The sequence below is a fragment of the Hippoglossus stenolepis genome, chromosome 1 (genome assembly GCF_022539355.2).
Source record: "Hippoglossus stenolepis isolate QCI-W04-F060 chromosome 1, HSTE1.2, whole genome shotgun sequence".
Lineage (NCBI taxonomy): Eukaryota > Metazoa > Chordata > Actinopteri > Pleuronectiformes > Pleuronectidae > Hippoglossus > Hippoglossus stenolepis.
This window is the reverse complement of record NC_061483.1, coordinates 2917334-2942088: the sequence shown is the minus strand read 5'-3', so window position 1 is coordinate 2942088 and position 24755 is coordinate 2917334. Positions and strand designations below refer to the sequence as shown.

The 24755-nt window shown below is 45.2% G+C and overlaps 2 protein-coding genes across 2 annotated transcripts in view; both read left to right on the top strand.

Annotated features, from left to right (window-relative positions):
* Positions 1-19984, top strand: part of otog (otogelin) — a 46276-nt gene extending 26292 nt beyond the window's left edge. Inside the window, 29 exon segments of the mRNA XM_047340127.1 lie at positions 297-413; positions 821-977; positions 1190-1216; positions 1637-1849; positions 3467-3745; positions 4102-4219; positions 4459-4538; positions 4738-7478; positions 7902-8079; positions 8194-8345; positions 8417-8506; positions 8607-8787; positions 8984-9204; positions 9573-9711; positions 11687-11872; positions 12086-12295; positions 12386-12490; positions 12691-12795; positions 12879-12903; positions 12905-12981; positions 13808-13848; positions 14143-14218; positions 14351-14410; positions 14413-14528; positions 14621-14725; positions 14838-14957; positions 15320-15365; positions 18134-18213; positions 18881-19984. Coding sequence (XP_047196083.1) covers positions 297-413; positions 821-977; positions 1190-1216; positions 1637-1849; positions 3467-3745; positions 4102-4219; positions 4459-4538; positions 4738-7478; positions 7902-8079; positions 8194-8345; positions 8417-8506; positions 8607-8787; positions 8984-9204; positions 9573-9711; positions 11687-11872; positions 12086-12295; positions 12386-12490; positions 12691-12795; positions 12879-12903; positions 12905-12981; positions 13808-13848; positions 14143-14218; positions 14351-14410; positions 14413-14528; positions 14621-14725; positions 14838-14957; positions 15320-15365; positions 18134-18213; positions 18881-19081 — 6246 coding nt within the window. The 3' untranslated portion in view covers positions 19082-19984.
* Positions 19985-23123: 3139 nt separating this feature from the next.
* LOC118103919 (NACHT, LRR and PYD domains-containing protein 12-like) overlaps positions 23124-24755 on the top strand; it is a gene marked incomplete at its 5' end in the record, with an annotated part of 27243 nt that continues 25611 nt past the window's right edge. Inside the window, 3 exon segments of the mRNA XM_047340123.1 lie at positions 23124-23238; positions 23241-24068; positions 24123-24462. Coding sequence (XP_047196079.1) covers positions 23124-23238; positions 23241-24068; positions 24123-24462 — 1283 coding nt within the window.

Genomic DNA, 24755 nt, shown 5'->3' with positions numbered 1-24755 from the left:
TTTATTCATATTTAATATGTGAGAAAAATACCAGATGTTGAGTTCCTCAGTAATTGACGAACAGATTAGAGCCAAACTCAAGAATCACGGCAAAATTATACCGGAGGATTACCGGAGGAAATCGGTCACTTTCACTGCAAACCACGAAGAAGAGTTCGGATAAAATCAAAGACGATGTGGACGAGTCAACATGTTTTGTTTTCCCCTTTGGTAAAATAAAGTTTTTTTACACTTGACAAACAAAAACAAGTGATTTGTGTGTGTGTGTGTGTGTGTGTGTGTGTGCGTGCGATCAGTGTGTGAACAGTCCCGACATCAGACACCCCTGCAGCCTCAGTCCTCTCAGAGAACCCTTTGCCAAGCGTCAATGTGCCGTCCTGCTCGGCGAGGTCTTCCAGGCCTGCCACCCAGTGGTGAGTAATCTGCTCCTGCAGGTTTGGATCTGCTGCTTCTGTCTCGTTGCTCTGAAACTCTCTCGTCTCACTGCTCATCACCTCCTGACTGACAACGCTCAACTACTCTTGTTGTGAAACTGTCAATCTCATATATTTCAAATTTTTTTCAGTTTAACACATTCCCTTGGATTAACATGTGTGTTTTAGTTTGTTCCTCCATAACCTTTTAGATTTCTTATATTCCAGATAAATAGAATAAATAGCTCAAACATAAATTGACAGATTTAAGTTGGAGTGTGACGTTCAATAGAGTCGTTTTCTTCCTCGACTTCCTTCCTATCAATCCTTGTCGCTTGTGAATATCTAAATTAAAGTCATCATTTATGTTCTTGATAAATTGCTGAAGCGTGTTTAGTGTTTTTCAGGTGGACGTTACCTGGTTCTACATGAACTGTCTGGCGGACACGTGCGCCTGCAGCCGAGGAGGTGACTGCGAGTGTTTCTGCACCAGCGTGGCGGCGTACGCACAACGCTGCTGCCACCAGGGCGTCCCTGTCGACTGGCGCTCCCCGTCACTGTGCCGTAAGTCAAAGTGCAGGAAATGAACTCATTATTTATATATATTTTCAGAGATAATCATAACCTGACAACCTGTGAAACATTACTAAATCATTCATCATTAAAAGAGCCCTTTAAAATGTTAAATTTAAATAAGATAAACAGATTTGTCTTAATTATAAAACTCTTTTTAATATTTGCGTTATTGTTATTAACTGATTATTTTCTCTCTGCAGCTTATGATTGTGAATTCTTCAACAAAGGTATGAACATTTATTTATTTCACCCAGAGCTCAGTCATTTTTCACAGTATTTATCAGTGTGGGAGGTTTTTTCCAGACCACAGACATTCTCACCTTATTTTTTTATTGGCTAATCCATCGACCCATTATTCCATCCTAGTTGTGCTTCTCCAGATAATTAAATATCAATATAATAATTATTATTATTAACAATATTATAATAAGATAAAGCTGGGAAGTTTAAAAACATGATAAAAAATCTAAATGAATTCATGTCCCTGATACAGTTTATACTTTGTTTGTATGGCTGTGAAAATGGGATTCAATTCCTTACTTTTTTTAAGTGTTAAAAAAGTATAATAAATATAAATCAAGGTTGAGAAGCATTAATTGGTTGGTTTGTTATACTGTAAAAACACTGACATGGCGTCCTGTCTGTAGTTTTGGGTAAAGGCCCCTTCAGGCTCGTCCCCTTCAGGGATCGGACGATGCTGTTGGCAGCCAGCAGGTCCGGCGGTTCTGTGTTCCTGCAGTGGGGGAACCTCAGCACCACCAGCACCACCAGCAGCACCAGCAGCACCAGCAGCACCAGCACCACCAGCAGCCTCTCACAGTTCATGATGACACCGGGCCTCAGCAGAGCCCGACCCCACGGTGAGTCCATTTCCTCCACAGCCGCCCTCTCCTGTGTTTTTCCTTTGCAAAAGATTGGATTAGTTTTGTTCTTTTCTTGTCTGAAAGTCGCTTCATACAAATTAAAACAAAGTGCAACAAGAAGAATCTTTAAGTTTTTTAAAGAACGACCTCAATGTCCAGGTCATTAGCTGCTAAATGCTCGACTGTGTTCAGCAGCTGGTGTCTAACTGTGTCCGTCTGCTGTTTATCAGAAAAAACAGCTGCCTGATGTCACTTAAAACGGTTGACGAGCTCAAAACAATGAGTTTAAAGACGCTGAACCACATTCCAGGTGTAGACCTCCATCTTCTAACTTTTTGTTCCACCTCTGACTCCACCGCGTCTTCTCCTCCAGCTAATCTGAGAGTTTCAGAGATAAACGACGACCGGCCGCCCGGCGTTCTCCTCTCCCACTGTTTCCTCTGTGTTCGACAGTGTTTGGAATGATTTGAACGCCTCAGTGGAAACACCGCAATGGAACAGATGGACTTCCAGTGGCTGACGGGTTCAGAGATCAGGCTGCCGAATGCTAATGTTGCAACCTGAGCTACAGACCGGTCAGAAAGCCGAGACGCCCTGAAACAAGCTGCTCTGTTTGCTGCATGTTGCTGCTGCTCTCTGGATCCTTTTCAAGAGGAATCCAGACACATTCTTGTTTCCTTCACACACATATTATGTCATTGTTTTCTGAGGGTTCGCACAAGATGACACAGACAAATTCATTGACCAAAAATAAATGTATAATTCAGTCAACAAAAGCCTCTTTTCCACTGGACGCACCGTGAACAGGACAGAAAGACAAACTCCTCTACTGGCAGTGGGGAAAGAGTTAATCTCGTTTTTTTAGGCAAAGCAATTCTATCATACATAAGTTAAAACGTTTTTATATACCTGGTAATTTTGGTGTGAAAGAGGAGGAGACTTTTTCTGACATTGTTCCTGTGATAATTAGTTTCTATTGGAGTAGATGCTGATACCAATACTATAAAGTAAAACATCTTCAATACAGATATGAATCGAGTATGAATTCAGAAAATAAACACACTTTATTATCTAAAACAATAATGCACATTTTTTCTATATTGTTTACTCTTTAAAATAAAAGTTTTCATACCAGCAAACATAAATGCTGATGGTGATATGTCCGTGAAAGACTCATATCGGCCAAACGATAAATCAGTGAGGCTCCACCTACTTTCTTTGTTCCTGATATCAATTCACAGCATTTAAAATTAATACCATTAATACAGAGCAGTTCAAATAAATCAACAGTGTCGTCAAAGCGTTTTTCAGTTTTACTTTCACAACCTGCAGCTTCAGAGGTTTGGTTCAGTTTTTTGCTGCTTCATCAACCTTGTTTCCATCGACCTCCACCGTGTGTTAAACTTTGTGTAGAGGAGCATCAGGCTGCTGAAGAGACAGATGTTGGTGGAGAAACAAAACGGAACAAAAAGAAGAGGAGGTATAATGTGGCTTTATATGTAAATAGACAACTGTTTGTTTGACTGTGAATATGAGGCAGATAACACTTGTGTTTCTTGTCCGCTCGCCTTCTTCATGGCGTTCTGATGAATCATTTCATTATCGTCTATGCAGACACATCACGGGTTTCCTTTGAGGCGGCCCACAGACCGAACTACTTCCTGTACGCGAGCCCCAGCGGCCAGGTGAGGCTGGCCAAGTGGGAGGAGAGCGAGGCATTCTGGGACGGGGCCACCTTCGTCCTCCACAGGAACACCTGGGTCCCCGGCTACGACTCGCTGGAATCCCACGCCAAACCCGGCTTCTTCCTGCACACCACGCTGCTTCGCCTCCACCTGCTGAAATACAGACACGCCGACACTTACCGCAAGGCCACGCTCTTCAGACTGACAGGTCGGCAGCGCTCAAATGACCAATGTGCAGTGAACGCATCATAACTCCACCAAAAGTTACTGAGACACAACAGTTGTTCAATCCAGGAACATTTCTCAAGGAGTTTTCTCAAGTTATAATCCAGAATTTTTTAAAAGCTTAATCCCCTCAGATCTCTTTCAGTTTAGCTTTTCATCATTTGCAAATAACAAAATCTCAAAAAGCAAAAGATTTGAAATGTGGAGTATTGATTAATTATTGAAAAAGTATTGATGTGATGCAAGTTGAACAGAGAACATGAACAAGCTTAGATGAAGAATATGATGTTTTCATACTGAATCTTGAAATGAAAATGTAAAATGTCGGTTCTTCATCAGGCCCAAACCCAGAATCTCCGCCTCGTCCTCAGTGTCAGTGGAGGTACGACTCCTGCGTCATCCCCTGCTTCAGGACCTGCAGCGACCCGTCGGCCGAAGCCTGCGCCACCATCCCACAGTGAGACCTTTGAGCTCCTAACTCCAACAAAACAACTGCTTTAAAATCTCCCAAAACCTCCATATCCTGACACAATGATATATAAAAATAGAAAGATATAGATAAATAAGATTCAATAACATCACAGGTCAGAGCATCATTTTGGTCAGAGAACTCTGAATAAATCAAAACTGTGAAAAGTCTCTTTGAGATTTGTTTGACTTTTCATTTTATATATAACCCTGTGTTGCTGTCTGTAGAGTGGAGGGCTGCCTTCCTGTCTGCCCCCCCCACATGGTTCTGGACGAGGTCACCCGTCGTTGTGTTTATGTGGAAGACTGTGAGTATCCTCTGTGAATTCATACAGAAACTAGCATGTTAATGCAGAATATCTTGCTGCTCCTCCTTCATGAGTGAAAGGCAAACTCCGGAGAAAGTCCGGACAGAATTACGTGGACATTCTCTGGAGTTCATGTCTGAAAGATTTTTTGCAACAGCCTCAACACTTAACAACACATTTCTGTATTGTTTTGTTTCAGGTATTAAAGCCCCTGTTGTTGTGCAGCCTGTAACACCACCCGCTGCTCAGCTGACCTCTGCTGCCTCCACCTTCACCCTGAAGACCACAGTCACCACCCAGTCCTCCGCTCCACCACATGAATCTCCAACCACTAAAATCACCACAGCTTCTCCTGCTGCACAGATCACCTCCACTATGGCCCCACCCGCCCCTGACGAGCCAACCCGACCGGTCACCGCTACTCCTGAACTTTCCAGAACAGCAGGACCTCTGTCTTCCCCAACAGCACCCCCTGCTGTCAGGCCAGGGGTTGTGATGTCGACTGTCAGAGAGACCGAGGCCCCTCCCACCACTGTGACAGGTACAACAACATGGACGCCCAAGGCGCTGAGCTCCACCGTCAACCCCTCCAGCCTCAGCACCTCCAGGACGAGCATCGCTCCGTTTGCCATCACCGCTCTGTTCTGGATCACCTCCTCCACCAAAGCCACGGACTCCCCTGAGCCACTGGTCACCACCACTGCCACGACTCTGCAGTCGACTGCACCTGCAGCGCCAGACACCACCTCCATCGTGGGGCCAACCAGCACCACCAGCAGCAGCCCTCTCTCTGTTGTCACACACTCAACCAAAGAGACCACAGAGGCTACAACACATTCAGCAGCGATTACTCCAACTGTAACAGCTTCCAGTCCCGCTCCGATCTCAGAGACGTCTGCAGTCACAGGCAGAACCATGGCTCCCAGTGTGGCCACCACAGCATCCACATTCGCCACCACAAAGATGGTAACAGAGGAGAGACTTCCTCCAACAACAACCACACCGATCCCGCCTGGTTCACCAAGCACAGCATTCACAACCACATTACCGCTCTCGACGTCTCCTCCTGTCGAAAGAGAAACTGTGTCTTTGCCCATGGCAACTTCAGCAGAGACCACAGAATCGGGAAAGCCAGTGGCACCGTTTACTACCAGTAAAACAACACAACACCGAATACCAGGAACAACAACACAGAGTCTTACCACAACTAAGATTGAGTTTACCCCCCCTCCAGATATTACAACCTCCACCACATCAGCCCCTGAGTCGCCAACATCAACCCAACTCCATGTAGCAGCGACTACAACTGCAACATCTGCTCCGACCTCAGCTGCTGCAGCCTGGAGGACAACGACAGCGAAAGTGGACGTACCTGAGACTACAGTTTCTGAAAAACCTGCAGCTACAACACCTGCACCTTCATCTCCAGAGGTTACAGACATGACAGCCTCTCCTGCGTCCCCCTCCACAGTCTACACTGAGAGAACCTCCTGGTCCGCTGCTGTCCCGACCACAGAGAGAACCGCTCACATCACTTTTCAAAGACTGTCAGAGGCTCCAGAAACGTCCACCATGTCCACGGGTCCTCATGTCACAACAAAACCAACTGCACTGCCGGTGTCTCATACCAAAACCACGACTGCACCAACGACAGAGAGCTTCGTTCATCCTGCAACTACCCTGCGGACCTCCGAGCAATGGCATCCCACCCATCAGGAGACCTCCTCCACCTCAGTCTACAGCCCGACAGTGACAATTACACCAGAGTTCACTTCTGAACCTGTTGTCCATGTGGTCACTTCCACCAAAACTACAGAAGTACCTCATCCTGCTGTAACAACAACGAAGCCGGTGGTCACCATTGCGACGTCAGCGGCTGTCACAACCTCCGCTGCCCAAACTACAACCTCAACTGAAGAAATCGCCACTACCACAACCAGGATACTGTTTACACCTCCATCACCTGGACCTGGTGCACCTGCGACGCCCCTCACAACAGCCCCTACAACAGTGCCACCAGGTGATGTCACCACCAAGCCGAGACCTGTTGTCTTCCAGCCATTAACAGAGACGACACATCCAGTGACAGGCAGAGTGGAGGTGTCAACAACAGCAGCAACCAGGCTGCCTCCATCTTGGTCACCGCTGCACACAACTACGTCCGCAGCTCCACGGACGACAACTTTTTCAGACAAAGTCACCACCCGTTTGGTGTCCACCGCAAGAGCTTCACCCGCCACAACTGCTTCGATCATATCACGGACGACGACCCTCAGGATGACACCCAGAGTCCCTGTGACAACAAGAGTCACCCCAAGGATCACAGTGACCGAGCGGTCAACAGTCAGGCCACACACTGCAAGGGTTACCATAGCAACAAGGCCCCCAACAGTGACCACCAGATCGACCACTCTCGGGTCGCCGACTGTCGCACCAAGCCCCGGCACAACAACCACGTCAGCAGTGCCGTCTGCAACCGTCGCAACATCTACCGAGTCTGTCACCACAGTGAGCACAACAAAGCTTGACAACACGACCGCAGCAGTTCCCGGCCCGACCACCATCACCCCCCGAGCGCCCGGTCCTAATCTAACGGTCACAGCATCTACTGCCGTCACAGCATCTACTGCCGTCCCCACGACGACCAGCAGAGAGCCAGTCACATCTGAGAAAACTCAGACAACCAAAGAGACTGAAGCATCACCATCCACATCCCAACCAGTGATGCCGCCACCTGACGAGCTCGTCTCCACCCACCAGCCGGGGATAACCTCTCCTGCTGCGACGTCACTCCTAACAGCCACCAGGGTCCAAACTACTGAGTCGGACAAAGTGGGTCAGACCAGTCCAGGTGCAACAGCGTCTCCTGCACCTGCAACGAGCAGACACACGGCGGAGGGCTCAACGGCTGAGGCTGTTGCACCAATGAGGATGTGCAGCGTGGGTTCACTTATTACGCATTCACTTTTCAGTCGCACAGAATTCTAACATATAAGTTCTACGATTAACTTGATCCAAATTTCTATATGTGTTTGTTCCTGTTTACAAGCAAAGAAATCAACGAAGGAAAATTTTTAAAGCTAAATTTCATAATAAAAGCCCCAACAGCAACTTTAATCAAGCTGCAGCCAGCATCCTCCTCTATTTTACAGAGTAGATGCATTTATTAATATTATACACCAGCGTTTAAAACACAGTTTATTTAAGAGGAAATAAACTATAGTTCCACAACCTTCTTGAGCAAATGGACAATTGACGATATGATCAAAATCTGTCGTCTATGAAGATACAGATGGTGCAATACTCTCAAAAAAAGATTTTGCCAGAAACTGGTTTTCAGTTTTTGATTTTGTTTCCATCCAGCCTCCGTACGCAGAGATCGTTGACGAGTGCACAAAGTACATCTGTGTCAACAACCAGCTCGTCCTGTTCAACAAATCTCAGAGCTGTCCCTTTACCTCCGAACCCCCGAACTGTGGCCTGCTTGGCTTCGCTATCCTGGTCAATGGAGACAAGTGCTGCCCTCAGTGGGACTGTCCATGTGAGGAAAACCAACTTCTCCATCTCTGTGTTTCCAGCAGATATTTCATGGATGTTGCAGATTAACTTTTACCTGCTTTGGGTTTTTCATCATCACCTTTTCTTGATGTTCCAGGTCGCTGCTCGATGTTTCCGGACTTGAATGTGATCACGTTTGATGGGAACAGCGTTGCCATCTACAAGGCTGCCTCATACGTCGTGACCCAGCTGCCCAACGAGACCGTCAGCGTCCTGGTTCAGGAGTGTCCCGCAGACTCTGAGTCGCTGGTAAGTCGACTTCCCTGGTTCCCTTAAAGCGATGGAGACAGAAGTCACTGATTTCCTTCTCTTTTCTCAAGCTCCTCTGGAATTTCACCAACCTCTGTCTGGTGGCGTTAAACATCACACACAAGTCCAACCACATCGTCATCAACCGGCTGCAGAGGAGGGTAAGAGACGCGTCCTTCTTATCCTGACTTTTACTGTTTTCGTATCTTATTTGTCACACGAGCAGGTTAAACCTCTGGTAAACCTCTTTTCCTCCTTCAGCTTTACGTAAATTCCCGATACGCCAAACCCCGTTTCAAGAAGTATGGCTTCGAGATCTACGACACAGGAAACATGTACCTGATCCGCAGCCCAGCCGGTCTGAAGCTGCAGTGGTATCACAGCACCGGGATGATGGTGATCGACAGCTCCAGCAACAAGCTTCCTACCATGGGCCTCTGTGGTAAGAGAAATCGAGCTCCTGCACAGATTCTACTGCTTCAGTTCTCTTTGAAACACCAGTCTGGGTTGCATGTTGTACACAGCAGAATCCCTGATTGTTCAGTTACAACAGCTACAACAGCCATTTGTCACATTCGGTGATTGTCAGATCCTTTATGAGAGATTTTAATGTTGTGTTTGTGTGACACCCGCCTCAGGTTTCTGTGACGGAGACCCAACCAACGACCTGACTTTGGCCAACGGCACCATTTTGGGCGTGAGCGAGGATCCGGCTCTTTTCATCGACAGCTGGCAGGTTCCCAACACCACCAGCTACATCAGCCAGAGCCGCCGCCGCGAGCTCAACTGCTCGACCAGCGACTGCTCCGTATGCATGGACATGCTGCAGAACCACCACTTCTCCTCCTGCCACGCCTTCGTACGTGTTCACCCATCTACGGGCCGGTTTCTGGTCTCAATAGTTTCTCAGCCTGATCACAAACTAAACTCAGGTTCTGTTTGAAACACAGTGAAGGTGCAGCTCAGGTTCTATATTCTTACAGGGTGAAAGTAGAACAAATTCTTTACCTAAATATGATATAAAACAATCATTAAATAATAAAATACGATAAATAAATGGTAATTTAATTTCAACCATTTTCTGCCATCGTCGCTCTCTGACTTGTCGTTGGTAAAACAAGTGTTTGACGAATTACAAGCAAAAATAAATGATTGATTTTACTTTGATCAATTATGATGACCAATGTGTTTAGATAAAAAACATTTGTATTCTTTCTTGGTTTTTAGGTCCCGCCCAGCACATTTTGTGAGGTCTGGGTCCGAGATGCAGAGTACGTCAACAACCAGTGTGTGGCGCTGGCTGCATATGTGGCCTCGTGTCACAAATTTAACATCTGCATCGAGTGGAGGAGTCCGGATCGCTGTCGTAAGTTTCAGTGAAACAACGGAAGAGCTGCTGTTTGAGCTCCTGAGTGAATGAAGGAAAAACGACTGGACCACAATGAGCAGCCTGTTAAAACTCTTTCTAATTTCTAAACTAGAATAAACTAAATGTTTGAACAAAATGTTGGCTCCAAGGCCGCAGATCTACTTGCTTTGAACTACGTGTGCACCTCACAGCTGCCGACGCCTGTCTTGCGCTGGTCGAGCATGTCCTCAGAAATGAACGATACGATTTAAAGGCCTCACAAACATCGTAAATGTCACCGTGATCACTGTTTCTGACGTGATCAGCAGAAACCGCAGGTTCACCTCCTCCTGTATCACCATGGTTTTTCATTTACAAAATGAAAATCCGAAAGTTCAACCCAGTTTGAGTTCTGTGGTGCAACTCTAGAGGAATAATCCAGAAACATATGTGGCTGAAAAGAAAGTGTGTGACTGTGATATTCAGTGACAGAGTTCAGCCATCATCAATGTCTTTATTTACACTTGTGCTTCTTGTTGTGCAATAATGCATTAAACGTGATACCATAAAATGGTGTGCCTTTCGGCATTCAATAAATTTGGTTATCAAAATAAAATATTGATAGTTAATATTAACAATATTTATATTAAATAATAACTTTAATTGATTAAAGTTACCTCGGGGCACCACCCTTCAAAGGAAGGGAAAAGATAGCCAATTTATTGATTAAGTCTCATAAAAGTACTAACTACAAATTTGGAACTCTGATTAACAATTCAATTAATAACTTTAACCAAAATTACCATATAGATAGTTAGCTAAGTTGAAGGATATGGAGTTCTTGACAGTGTAGAGGTTGGCAAAATTTACTTATGCAACATTAATGAAAAAACATTTGTGAAAGAAAAACATTTATTATGAATATAATAAAGTATAAAAAACACAAATTACTAACGGTGTACTCACTAAATAAAGATATGTATGTGAGTATGCGTGTGCGTGTGTCTGTGTGAGTCAGCGTGCTTCTAAAATGGCGGCTGGTCACTCTAAAGATAACCCCCTTTGGAATGTTTACGACTTATGGCGGGGGTCAGAGAGATTGGTGCTGCGTGTGTCTGTGTGTTGGTGCCAAATTAGAGAAAGTTACTAAATGCATGCAAGGAAAGACTGAAGAGCATAACTAACATTAACTTTCAAATAACTTGTAACCAAAATATCACAGCAACACAAATCAAACTTATAAACATCACACAGAATCGAATAAACAGTCTTTGCTAAGCCTAGTATAATTATTAAGCCCAGTTGTGTTACCCGTCCATGGAAAGGGAAAAAAGGTTGATGTGCTGTTCGAAGTTCTGTGAAGTCGTCTTGCTGGTTTTGTGGCTCCTGCCTTTGTGGTCCTGTTGCTCAGTTGCTGAGGTGAGCTGGAAGCTGCATCTTTGAGCTCCTCTCGGAGAGAGGAATCGGAAAGAGGCTGGACAGCCTTCTCCTCTCGAGGGTGTCGTAGAAAGAGAATGAAGAAAGGGAGACCTGGCCTTATATTGGCTTGGTGACCTCACAGGTCATGGGGCCCAGAGTGACCAATAGTGGTTGACCCTTGTGTCTCCGGTCGGTTTTCACACCTCTGTGTGACGTTGAGGCACCCTGGGAGACTGAGTTCTCTCAGACTGACGTGGAGGCTCTGGTTTTCTCCAGAACAAAGGACATGTGGATTTAGGCTTTTGACTACACATGTAGGCCCGAACTGTGGTTCACAAAAACATTCTCCTACTGTAACGTGAAAAATCCCTGCGTAATCACGTGTTTATTAAAGTATTTAGTAGTATTTTAAAACACGCACAATCAGGCCAAAGTCATGTAATAAAGATTGAAGCAAAGTTCTCGACCCTATGACCTGTTTACCTGGAGCGTGATCGATTCATCCTAGCAGCACCACCTTGGATCTTGTGATGTGGTTGCGGCACCAACATGTTTGCGTGTCTCTCCTCCGCAGCCTTTGCGTGTCCCGACACTCTGCGGTATCAGGCCTGTCTGCCGGCGTGCACGTCTCAGTCCTGCCCCAACCACGACTGACTCCGACCTGACCAGTGTTCAGGCCTGACCGAGGGCTGCGTGTGTCCTGAGGGGACGCTGCTCCACCGGCCCTACTCCGCCCTCTGCATCTCACCCGAGAAATGCGGTAAGTCTCAAACCGGACGTCACAAAAGTTAGATTATGACGACACAAGGTTGTGAAGAAAATCTGAAAATGAATGAATTATCTTCAGTCTTGATTTGAGTCAGTTTTAAATGTACGAGACCTGTATAATAACCTTTGTTCCTGCAGTCTGCTTCAGTGTTGTCGTCTCATGACCAGTGAACTAGAAATCATGGCGTCATTTGTGCGTCCTCAGCCTGCACCGACAGCTCCGGCGCTCCCCGTGCTCACGGCGAGGTGTGGAAGGCCTCGAAGGACGCCTGCTGCATGTACCGCTGCGACAACGACTCCATCGTCCCCGTGGAGTACGACTGCTCCAACGTGGCGGCGCCCGTGTGCCGCAGAGCAGGGGAGGTGATCATCGGCCTGGCCGACGACACCAGCTGCTGCCCACAGAGAGTCTGCGGTGAGGCGGCAAGTTTGAAATGTTCAAACTGAAGAAGTTGGTGTAGAATTAGAAAATCCAATGTTGAAGATGTGATTTGTGGCTCTGCAGTTTGTAACCAGAGCCTGTGTGACCTGCTCCCTCCTGAGTGTAAGTACGGGGAGAAGCTGGTTTCGTACTACAGGCAGGACTCCTGCTGTCCGCACTACGTCTGTGGTGAGTTTTTATTTTGAGTGTTTTCATTCTGTTTATAGTTTAGACTTAGTTCAGAGTTAGTTTCAGCTTCTCATTGGTTCAGAGTTAGTTGCAGCTTCTCATTGGTGTCGATCTCCTCATTTAACTCTCAGTGAGAAGGTGAAGAAGAGTGTTTCCCAACACGTGGATCTGGTGGATGAATTAGTTTCTGTGTGTTGCAGAGTGTGACCCTGATCTCTGTGAGTCGGACCTTCCCACCTGCAGAGAGGACCAGACTCTGATCGCCACCAGAGCCGATGGCAGCTGCTGTCTGGCCCACATCTGCAGTCAGTTCACACACACGTCACATCAGCTCCTGTGTTTACGTCCAGTCGTCAGCAGGTTCATTCAAAGTGTGTGTTTCCTGCAGTGTGTTCCTCCTCCTGTCCGGGACGCCTCCTCTCTGTTGGGACGGGAGGTGCTGACGGTCGACGGGAACGTCACCGACCGCTGCTGCCCCGCCTACCAGTGTGGTCAGAGCACGCACACACACACACACACGCACACACACACACACACACACACACACACACACACACACACACACACACACACACACACACACACACACACACACACACCTTCTAACATTAACACAATAGTAACCTCCCCTCTCCTCTTCCTCCCATGTCATTATTATTTCTCCCTCATGGTAATATATAGGATTCAGTGGTGCCATGTATATTTACTTTAAGTGCAGTACTTGCACAAAGTTGTGATTCTTGTACAAGTATGTTCTTTTCATGCTTCTTTCTTCTTCTCCATTTTAAAAGGAAAATATAAACATTTTGTCTGTGTCTCTGTAATTTCTTGTTTTTCTCAGATACAGTTTTATGCAGAAGTTTTGACACGTTAATCGTGTGTGTGTGTGTGTGTGTGTGTGTGTGTGTGTGTGTGTGTGTGTGTGTGTGTGTGTGTGTGTGTGTGTGTGTGTGTGTGTGCAGTGTGAGCCCTACAGGTGTCCTCAGCTCAGTTGTGCTGTTGGGATGTCGGTGTTGTCGACGTCCGGTCCGAGTCGCTGCTGCCCAAACCAAACATGTGGTACGTCACGTGACAGTTCATGATGCATTCAGGTCCCAAACCTCCGTCTGCAACTCGTAGCTTGTTCACCTTAGCTTGGTTTTTAAATCAGCGTCAGAGTCGGGTCCTTTTTTTCATAGAAAAGACTGAAATCAGGTTTATATCAGGTCACAGATTTAGTTCATGATGATGCAGAAACTTTTGTTGTTTGTCGACTAAACATCTGAAACATGAAGCTGAAGTGTGGAGATGTCGATCCTGTTTGTTTTCTGCTTCCAGAATGTTCCTGTGAGAAAATCGCTTCCCCAAAATGTGGCCTGGTACGTCCTGACTTTTATAATTCAGTTCGTCTCTTCGCACATATTTTACAGAGTGTATCTACACATGTATAGAACTCTGAGTTTAACATGTGTATTCTGCCTTTTTGTTGATTTTCATGTTTGAACCTGAATAAAGAAAATCTGTCACAAGCTTCTTTTCTTAGTTTCAGAAAAGTTGACATTTTGAAGAAACCACAACATAAAACCTGAATGAATAAATGTACCAGTGAATTATATAAGTTGTGTAAAGTCTTGAATGTTGTGTTCTAAGCTCTTTGTCCTCGTGCTCTGCAGGGAGAGGCCGCTCAGCTGGACCGGGCCTTCCTGTCCGACCCACAGAACCAGTGCTCCTGCAAAAGATACAAGTGTGGTGAGAAATGATTCAAGATTTAGAAACAACATGAGCAACAAAAAGGTTATTTCTGCCAGTTTCCATTAGAAAGTGCATCTACTGCCGCTCTGTCCACCGTGACCTCTGACCTCTACCTCTGTGTGTGGTTAGTGCGCGAGGCGGTGTGTGTGTTTGGCGAGCGGGGGGTGCTGCGGCCGGGCCAGACTCTGGTGGGGACCGGGACGACGGCCTGTGTCACAGCCGGCAGTGCAGCCGCAGCCTCGACCCGGCGAGCGGCTTCCACCTGCTCCGCACCTCCAGCATCAACTGCTCCACCCACTGCCAGCCGGTGAGACCCCCTCTCTGCAGAGACCCTCAAGCCTCTTCTGGTTCTGTTATTTCACCCAGAGGACTCATCTGAAATGTTTGCTTGTGTTTCAGAATCAGATCTACGTCCCTCCCAAAGACCAGTCGACATGTTGTGGTGCTTGTAAGAACATTTCTTGCCTCTATGAACACGAGAACGGGACGGTGGCGCTCTATAAGGTAGGAACTCCTTTTTAAGGAGTTTAAAACTTTATTTTGTAGTTACTAAAGGTGATTATATATTTTATGTCAAGTTTTCAGAAACTTGTTGATGATGTGTGTGTGTTTTCAGCCGGGAATATCCTGGGTGTGGAACTGTGTGAAGTTCGACTGCACAGACACTTTGTCCGGACCCACACTCATCTCCTACTCCTTCAGCTGCCCCCCCTTCAACGAGACCGAGTGCATGAAGGTCAGACACACACACACACACACACACACACACACACACACACACACACACACACACACACACACATGCTTTCCTCCTGACCAGAGTCTCACATTTTATTGAGTTGAGTCTTAAACATGACTCAGGACTTTTAAATCAATATTTTCTTAGTTTTCAAACTAATAAACATCAAATTACATTTTTCAAGTTTGGTGTTTGTTCCTGTTTCGTAATTGTTTTGCTGAAACTTGATATAGATGATATACAAACATCGTAACTGCTGAAAAAGTGAATTGATTTATAGATTTTTCTAATCCTTAGAATAGATGATATTTTCCATCAGGGACTTTTTTAACATAGTTTTCCCTTATGTCTGATCCCAGATCGGTGGAACAGTCGTAAGTTACATGGACGGATGCTGCAGAACATGTGAGTATCTGACGTGAGCGTAGCGGCAGTGTTGTAGTTTAGTGTAGAGCTGTAGCTGCAGCTGACACTGAAGAGCGCCCTCACCTGCCGCTCAACATGTTTCCGACATGTTTGCCCTTCAGTTTGTCCGTTTCAGTCCAAAACCTGTATTCAGATCAGAGAAGCACCTTTTTCAAAGTGCCACACGAGTGAAGCAGCTCTCACTGAAAGGCATCTGATGACATACAAGTGGGTTTGTGGTTTGTGTGCTGCAGCTTACCAACATGTACCAATCCCACCAGGTACTGGACTCCCTCTGTTCCCTTTCCCCGTTAGCCCCCTGACTCCCACAGTTAACACAAACTGTGAACGAGGTACCACAACAACAAGGCCAATCCGTGCCATTGTTGAAATTCAACAATGTACTCCCTCCAAAGATAATAACAAGGATGAATCCCCCCCAGTGGGACTGCAACCCTCCTCCAGAACAGTCCTCTCAGCTGTTGCCTCATTTCAGGTCAAATTAAAATCAGGTTTTGTCGTATGATTCATTCTCCTCGCGTCAAAAACCCATTTCACTCATAGGACGACTTTTTGTGTCGTACGAGTGTTTATCTTAAAAAGACGACGTAGTGACATCACTAAATGATGCCCTCAAAGGAGGCGGGGCCTCCGTCACGCTGGCCAAAGAAATGACGTCACACTTGAGAGGACAGAAAGGAAACCCCGCCCCTTCCCCAGTGGATCACGTACATGTACACGACAGTCAAACTCTGTCCCCATTAGCACTGTCTGGGCAGTGCATTGTTGATTGACAACAATGTGCTGTTGGTAGTGGCCCAGTAGTCGGGCTTAGACGTCTGCATGTGTCAGTAGATGCTGAGGTGGGAGGGTGGTGGAGGGGGGTGTGTGTGGGTCTGCTCTCCGAATATCTAGCAGCTGTGGAACATCTGCATGCTTCTGCACTACCGCCGCCGGGGGGCGCTGTGTGGAAAACTGAAGCTACTATGTGAGGCACACAGCCCCATCAGTGTGAAACTGAACATTTATTTAAAACATAGACAGTAAATAAAGATGGATGACGTGTTTCCACTTCCTCCTGCTGTACGAAAGTGAAGCCAAAACATCTCAGATACGAACGCTGCCATCTTGTGTCACCGGAGTGGAGCTGCAGTATCGACGTTCTGCCAAATAACATTTAACGTGTGTGAGACGTTTTAGTCTGGCACAATTTGAAGTGCTCTTTTTGTTAATTACAATTATATAATAGATTATTGGTTCATTGTTTCAGATCTACTTGTAAACGCTGTCATGTAAATGAACTGGAACTTAACCATATTTAAAATACTCATGTTTTACACATTTAAACATTTGAAGTTAGTTCTTCAGTGTTTGAGTTTCGTTCCACCACCAGAGAACTCTGTGAGCGGTAATCAGCATCAGGGGCTGATGGGTAATGTAGTTTTTAGAGCCGTGTAACTTGTACATGTAACTAACCAATTTCCATAATGTAACCAAAAGGATTCTAATGTTGAATTTATTCCCATTTTAAATATATTCTTACATCTGCAGTTTCCTCTTTTTAACAAGTCCAGGACGTTGCATCATGTTTACATTGAAGAAAAATAAGAAAATTCTAAACGTGGTTGAATTATTTCAATATTAACAATAGATGATAGTTATATTATTATACACTGAATCATTTCATTTAACTCTTTGTGTAAAAACTTTAGCTTCTATTTCCCATTAACATTGATCAACACAAATGAATATGATTTAATCTAAGAATAAATATTAATTATGACACATATATATTTACTTATTTGACTTATATAACTGATATATGTGACTCACTTACTCACAGATCTCTGTTGAACAGACGTGTTTAAAATGTTCAGAGGAAGAACGGGAAACAGCTGATGTGCCGCACATAGCAGCTTTGTACTCTGTTGTTATTTTATCTGTTGTGTTTTTGCAAAATGCCAGAAATACTTTAGATATGTACACACAGACCTCACATCCCCTGATGGTGTGAACCGTCTCTGCTGCCGCCATATTGAAGAGAGAGGCTGATCACTTCAGATTGTAGAAAATATCATAATTTAAAATATGTTTTGTGCTGTTTTCTGATGAAACCAGGAAACAGGGAATAAAGAGTTATTATACACAATGCTACATTCTGAATTTACATAGAACAGCTTAGAAACAAATATTACATCAGAAATATTACTGGTGATATTTCTTCCAATTTAAAGTATGTAAAAGTTTGAAAATCCACATTTGGATCTTTCTAACAAACCAAACTGCGACAGTCAGACGTCACATTGAATCTGATTGAGGATGAAGCCGACAGACAGATTCACAGCCTCCTCTTTAACAACATGGCCGCTGCGTTGATGTGTGTTGGTGTGAAAATGTCTCAAACGTCGATGGAGCACGTTCACACCGTCTGGTTTCAACTCGTCTGAAGAAGTTCACTGTGCGAGATAAAAGCATGACGCTGCTCAACATTTCATTTTTCTTTTCTCTGAGAAGTTTCCTCCCGAGTTGCTTTTATTTTTAACTTTCAAACTTTCTCCGTCATCCAACTCGTCGTCCATCCATTAAAGCAGCTTCTCAGCTTGTGCATGATCGACGGCCTCAGCACTGACCGTTCTTCTTCTTCTCTCCTCTCTGTCAGGCTTCTTCTCTTTCCCGCTGTTTGCTGTGTCGCTACATTTGTCAGATCACGTGTGTTTTCTTGATTTTTTCATGCTCACTTCGTTCGGACTGATTTTTGGTGCGAACAGGCAAAGAAGATGGAAAGTCGTGTCAGCGGGTGACGGTGAGGATGACGATCAGGAAGAACGACTGTCGCAGTAACAGGCCGGTATGTTTGTGTCCAACGTGATTCCTGGTTCATACAATAAGAAATAAGAAAATCTGGAAACTGGTAACACTTCGTTTTACAGGTTTGTAATTTCCCAGTACATTTCCTGGCAGAAGAAATGTAGTTATTGGTGCTAATTGTATGTGAAATAAGAATTTCCTCAAAAGAACCGTCCATTTAAATCAAAACAAATCAATTTAATTGTTTTTGGACACTTAATTTTTCACATGTATTGAACTCTGTGTTTGCATGTGGACAAATTTTACATTTTAAATATGAATCTCGAGTTAACACAAGCAACTAATTGGATTCACACAATTGGAAATTGGAAAGTGGTTTAACTCTCCCAGTTCACACACTTTCCAATTTCATTTCAAAGCTAAAATTACCCACAGTTTATTTGTACAGCATATTTCAACGAGACAATTCAAAGTACTTTTCATAAGATATAAGAGGCATCATGACGAATTGTCAAAGCAACATTAGGCAATACCAGAAAGAAGCATTTAAAAAGAAATTAAAAGAGAATAAAAAGAAATGAAGAAATATGAAGACTGGATGTTGAGCACAGACCAGTTGAGGACGTCATAATTTAAAGAAATGTGTCCACTCCTCTGGGCGACTTCCAGCCGTGTGACCTTCTGCACTGACGCTCTGTGTCCTGCAGGTGAACATCGTGTCATGTGACGGGAAGTGTCCGTCCGCCAGCATCTACAACTACAACATCAACACGTACGCTCGCTTCTGCAAGTGCTGCCGGGAGACGGGGCTGCAGCGGCGCTCGGTGCAGCTCTACTGCAGCGGCAACGCAACCTGGGTCAGCTACAGCATCCAGGAGCCCACCGACTGCTCCTGCCAGTGGTCCTGAACACACACACACACACAAAGTACGATGTTCTGGTGCCTCTGCTGGCAGGGAGGTCGAACTGCAGCTTCATCTGCAGCAGTCGACACGTGACGACTTTATTGGTCATTTATATTTATAGTTTTGATTTTAGCCGAGAAAAGTTTTGACGCTGCAAGATAAAACATTTACTAAAATTAAATATACAAACTGCACTTGAAGCTGTTTACGTATCATTTTACCATCATCTGTAGTTAAAGATGGACGACATGGCTGCTCCTCAAAAGTGAAGCCAAATGATCTTGATCGCCCCTTGCTGGCTGGCTGCAGTATAATTCATAAATCTTGCCTCCTCCATGTTAGTAGTTGGGATCAGAGATATTTTGGCTTCATTTTTGATCAACAGGAGGAAGTGGAGACGTCATCCATCTTTATTTTACAGTCCATGGTTCAAAGTTACTGTTCAAACTGCTGTAGCGCCACCTCCCTGTCAGCCTGCACACTCTCCACATCTCCTCCCATTGTGCCTGGTTTTTGTAAATAACTAAATTTCCTAATGTTTGAAAATGTTTTGCAACATCAAACACTTTGAGATTTCCCTCTTATTAAGACAATAAATTGTAAATGTACTGATTACACACATCTTTTAGATAATCAGAGGGAGTCAGGTGAATGAACTGATTTGAATCCAGCAGTATGTGGAGCACTTTATTTATTTATTGGAGTTCGATAGAGCAAAGCTGTTTTTATTTGGTGGAAACATTTGGTCCAAGCGGAGAAGAAACAAACCAAACTTTGATTTGGTTCAATTATCGATGACAGAAAATACAGGGAGAGCACGGTGGAGCGTTATAGATGCATGTTTCTCTGTGGACCAAACTTCTTTCTTCTTTGTTCATATCAAACACTGGATATTTTAAAGTTAAAGAGGATTTGTATTATACAAATGTACATTTGCATTTTCAATAAATATTTCCTTTTGAAAAACTAAAACAGGTTTTCGTCTGTTTATTAGATAACAGGATGCTGTGCAATATAGATGATGTTATCCCTGCTTATCACTATTATTATTATTATTATTATTATTATTATTATTATTATTATTATTATTATTATTATTATACTCATTGTCAGGTTGTTCTTCTGCCCCCTGGCGGCCAAACATCGGCTGAACAGACTCCATCAATTATTAACTAAATACCATCCCCCCCAAAAAATAAGTGTGAACGTGAACCAGTTCATTGTCATGTGTATGAACTGGACTTTGAACTGGTTGTTTTCAAGAGTGAACTGGTTCAACACGGAGGAGGAGCATGAGAACAGGGAAGTGTCAGACTCCATTTTCACTGGGATGAGCAGAAGGAAGAAAAGTGAGCAGGTGAGTGTGAACACAACTTTCTGAAAGTTTTACTGTCACACTCTCACACCTGCTGTTAACATCCGTCTGCTGATCACACGACTCTAAGTTTGTCAGTTCACACCTGGTGACAGACGTAGTTTCATGTGATCGGATCCCCAGAGACAGATGTGAACAGCAGGTCTGGAACAAAGAGCCTTCAAAGGACTAATTAACAGAGTTAACTCACAGTTTCATGTTTTATCTTCATCACGTCTGTTCATCAAGTGTTTAATAACAGAACGTGTTTTCAGAATCATACGTTACAGTCACCTGAGTGTGTGTGTGTGTGTGTGTGTGTGTGTGTGTGTGTGTGTGTGTGTGTGTGTGTGTGTGTGTGTGTGTGTGTGTGTGTGTGTGTGTGTGTCTTTGGGGTGTGTGTGTGTGTGTGTGTCCTTCCTTGGTATTTTTGGCTGATGCATCACGATGTGGACTCTGCATCGATGAAGAGACTGAACTCAATGACTCGTGTTTTCCAATGCGTTCACAGTGTCAGAGGTTTCCACCGCAGAATAATTCTAACACCGCTGCTTCAGGACAGACGAACATTAAAGGTCCGGTCTGTGTCCGAGTCTGTGTCCGAGTCTGTCTCCTCCTCGGACCTGCGCTCACTTTACACTTTAACAGAAACACGGATCACAAGTTATCAGGACACGGACAGGACTGAGGTTCACTTTGTGTTCAGTTCATGAGACATGAACAGCCAGTGAAAGTGAAAGTGTTCAGACTTTGTTTTAACTGTAACGAGCAGAGGGAGGAAACGTGAAGTCTGAGGCTGGTGAGTGTTCAGCAACATTAATATTATTCATTCATATTATTTTACTGTCACAGACTCTGAGTCAGTTTTCTACACGTGGACTTTAGAGAGAAGAAGATTCAGGATGAACTTCTGTCATTCAATCAACAGTTTGACTCAACGCTGTGATCGGCAGAGTCCAACACATTAAACCTACAACTGTCTCAGGTTACCTTGACAACAGGAAACAGTGTAGGAGGGTTGACTCTGTTCTATTTGAAGAAACACTGAGTTTATGTACCTGGCTTCATTGTGTGTGTTTGAGCTCACAGTGTTTTCCTCTCAGACTGAAGATGAGTGGTTATGAGGAGGAAGAGGAGGACGGAGCAGAGTGTCCAGGGTTCAGCTGTGTGTCTCTGAAGAGTGGCCAGTCCATGGAACCTCCTATATTCTTCAGTAATGAACCTGGACCCTCAAACACAAAGTAAGAGACCTGCTACAAACACGTGAACCTCCAAACTGAATCCTCAGAGAATGAACCAGTGAATGATGTGTTCTGAATAAAAACATGTTTGTGTTTGCAGAGGTCAGGACCACAGACTGAGAGCAGAGTCTCCAGGGTCCAGCTGTGTGTCTCTGAAGAGTGACTGGTCCATGCATCAGCCTCTAACCTTCAGTAATGAACCTGGACCCTCACACACAGAGTAAGAGACTGTTTCTACTGTGACCTGCTCTGAAGAGGATTTAGTTTCCTCTAGTGTGGCCCCTGCATTAGGACACAGCTTCATTGAAGTTGGTGACTAATCTCTCAGAATCACTCAAAGAGCTCAGACCTCCACCAAGAACCAACACGCTCCTTATGAAACCACTTTGAAATTCACTAGAGACTCATTTTGATTTGGATCTGCACCAAATTCCACACACTGGTAAACATCAGTCCTCTGAACATGTGACAACCTGTGACTGTGACATGTGACTTATCAGGAAATGTCTTCACAGAGACAGGAAGAGGAGTCATGTTTCTGAGGAGGAGCAGTCGTCCTGCTGTGCTTCGTGTCAGGACGTCCTGAAGGACCCAGTCTCCACCAGCTGTGGACACTGGTTCTGCAGACAATGCATCACCTCATACTGGGACCAGTCTGGTTCTTCAGGAGACTCCTCCTGTCCCCAGTGTGGAAAAAGATCCAGAACAGGAGCTGGAGCTCAGACAGCCGGTCAGAGCAGCACTGTACATGTGTCTGCTGATGTCTTCACTTCTGACATCAGCACATGTTGTTTTATTTTGTTCCTTCATACAGCATCAACATTTAACATCGTTATAAAAGCACAAAGTTAAAAAGCTTTTATTTTCTGTAGTTTTTCTGTATCTGATGAAAACAATCAGCAGATTCTCAGATTGTCTCTTAACATTGTTTCTTGTCTTTCAGCAGATCGTGGTCTGCAGGAGGTTTTAGATGAACATAAGCTCAGTCTGAGGAGGAGATGTGAACATGTGACTGAAGGAGCTGATGAAACAGGAAGTAGAACCCTCCTCAACAGGATCTACACTGAGCTCTACATCACAGAGGGACAGAGTGAAGAGGTTAATACTCAACATGAGGTGAGGCAGCTTGAGACGGCTTCCAAGATGAAGAGCCTCCACGACACTCCCATCAAGTGCCACGACATCTTTAAAGTCTCAACTGACCAGCAGAGCAGCATCAGAGTCGTCCTGACCAACGGCGTCGCTGGCGTTGGAAAAACCTTCTCGGTGCAGAAGTTCACTCTGGACTGGGCAGAGGTTTAGAAAACCAAGACGTGGGTCTGCTGACTGTGCTTCCGTTCAGGAGCTGAACCTGGTGAAAGACCAGCAGCACAGTCTTCACGCTGCTCCGTGTTTTCCATCCAACGTTACAGAAGCTCACGGCAGAGACGCTGTCTGTAAACCTTTGTTCATCTTTGACGGCCTGGATGAAAGCAGACCTTCTCTGGACTTCAACCACAGGGAGCTTGTGTCTGATGTCACACAGACGTCATCAGTCAACGTGCTGCTGACAAACCTCATCCGGGGAATCTGCTTCCCTCGGCTCTCGTCTGGATAACCTCCAGACCTGCGGCAGCCAATCAGATCCCACCTGCATGTGTTTACAGGGTCACAGAAGTACGAGGCTTCACTGATGCCCAGAAGGAGGAGTACTTCAGGAGGAGATTCAGTGATGAAGAGCTGTGCAGCAGAATCATCTCACACATCAAGACGTCCAGGAGCCTCCACATCATGTGTCAAATCCCAGTCTTCTGCTGGATCAGTGCTACAGTTCTGGAGCACATGTTGACCACAGACCAGAGAGGAGAGCTGCCCAAGACCCTGACTGACCTGTACTCACACTTCCTGCTGGTTCAGACAAAGAGGAAGAACAACAAGTACGGTGAGGGACATGAGACGACTCCACAGCAGCTGAAGAGGGCTGACAGGGACGTTCTCCTGAAGCTGGGGAGGCTGGCGTTTAAACATCTGGAGGAAGGAAACATCATGTTCTACCAAGAAGACCTGGAGCGGTGTGGTCTTAATGTCACAGAGGCCTCAGTGTACTCAGGAGTTTGTACTGAGATCTTCAGAAGAGAGTGTGTGATCTTCCAGAAATCAGTCTACTGCTTTGTTCATCTGAGCGTTCAGGAGTTTCTGGCTGCAGTCTACATGTTCCACTGTTACACCAAGAGGAACACAGAAGAACTCAACAACTTCTTGGGAACATATGGGAACACAGACAGTACCTTCTCCCTGGATGACCTCCTGAAGAGAACCATGGAGAAATCCCTCACCAGTACAAATGGTCATCTGGACCTGTTTGTTCGCTTCCTTCACGGCCTCAGTCTGGAGTCCAACCAGAGAGTCTTAGGAGGCCTGCTGGGTCGGACAGGGAACAATCCAGAGATCATCCAGAGAGTCTTAGGAGGCCTGCTGGGTCGGACAGAGAACAATCCAGAGATCATCCAGAGAATCACCAACAACCTGAAGGAGATGAAGAGTGAATACATTTCTCCTGACAGAAGCATCAACATCTTCCACTGTCTGACTGAGATGAACGACCACTCAGTTCATCAGCAGATGCAACAGTTCCTGACGTCAGAGAACAGATCAAAGGAGGAACTCTCTGAGATCCACTGCTCAGCTCTGGCCTACATGCTGCAGATGTCAGAGGAGGTTCTGGATGAGTTGGACCTGAAGAAGTTCAACACATCATACCAGGGTCGATGGAGACTGATCCCAGCTGTGAGGAACTGCAGGAAGGCTCTGTGAGTCCAGACATGATCAATAACATGTTCAATCAGTGGAGATGAGTCGTTCTTCAAATACACTCAGTGTTAAATGGTTCTCATTGTTTTGGGCAGCATGGTGTTGCAGTGGTCAACACTGTTAGTGCAGCCTTTCTGTGAGGAGGAGGTTCTCCTGGTGTCTGCAGGGTTTTCTCTGGGTTCTCCAGCTTCCTCCACAAACCCAAAGACATGTAGATCGGAGTTAGGTTGATTGGAGACTGAGATTCAGTGTCAGCTGAGATTGGCTCCAGGCCCCTGAGACCGCTAAAGGA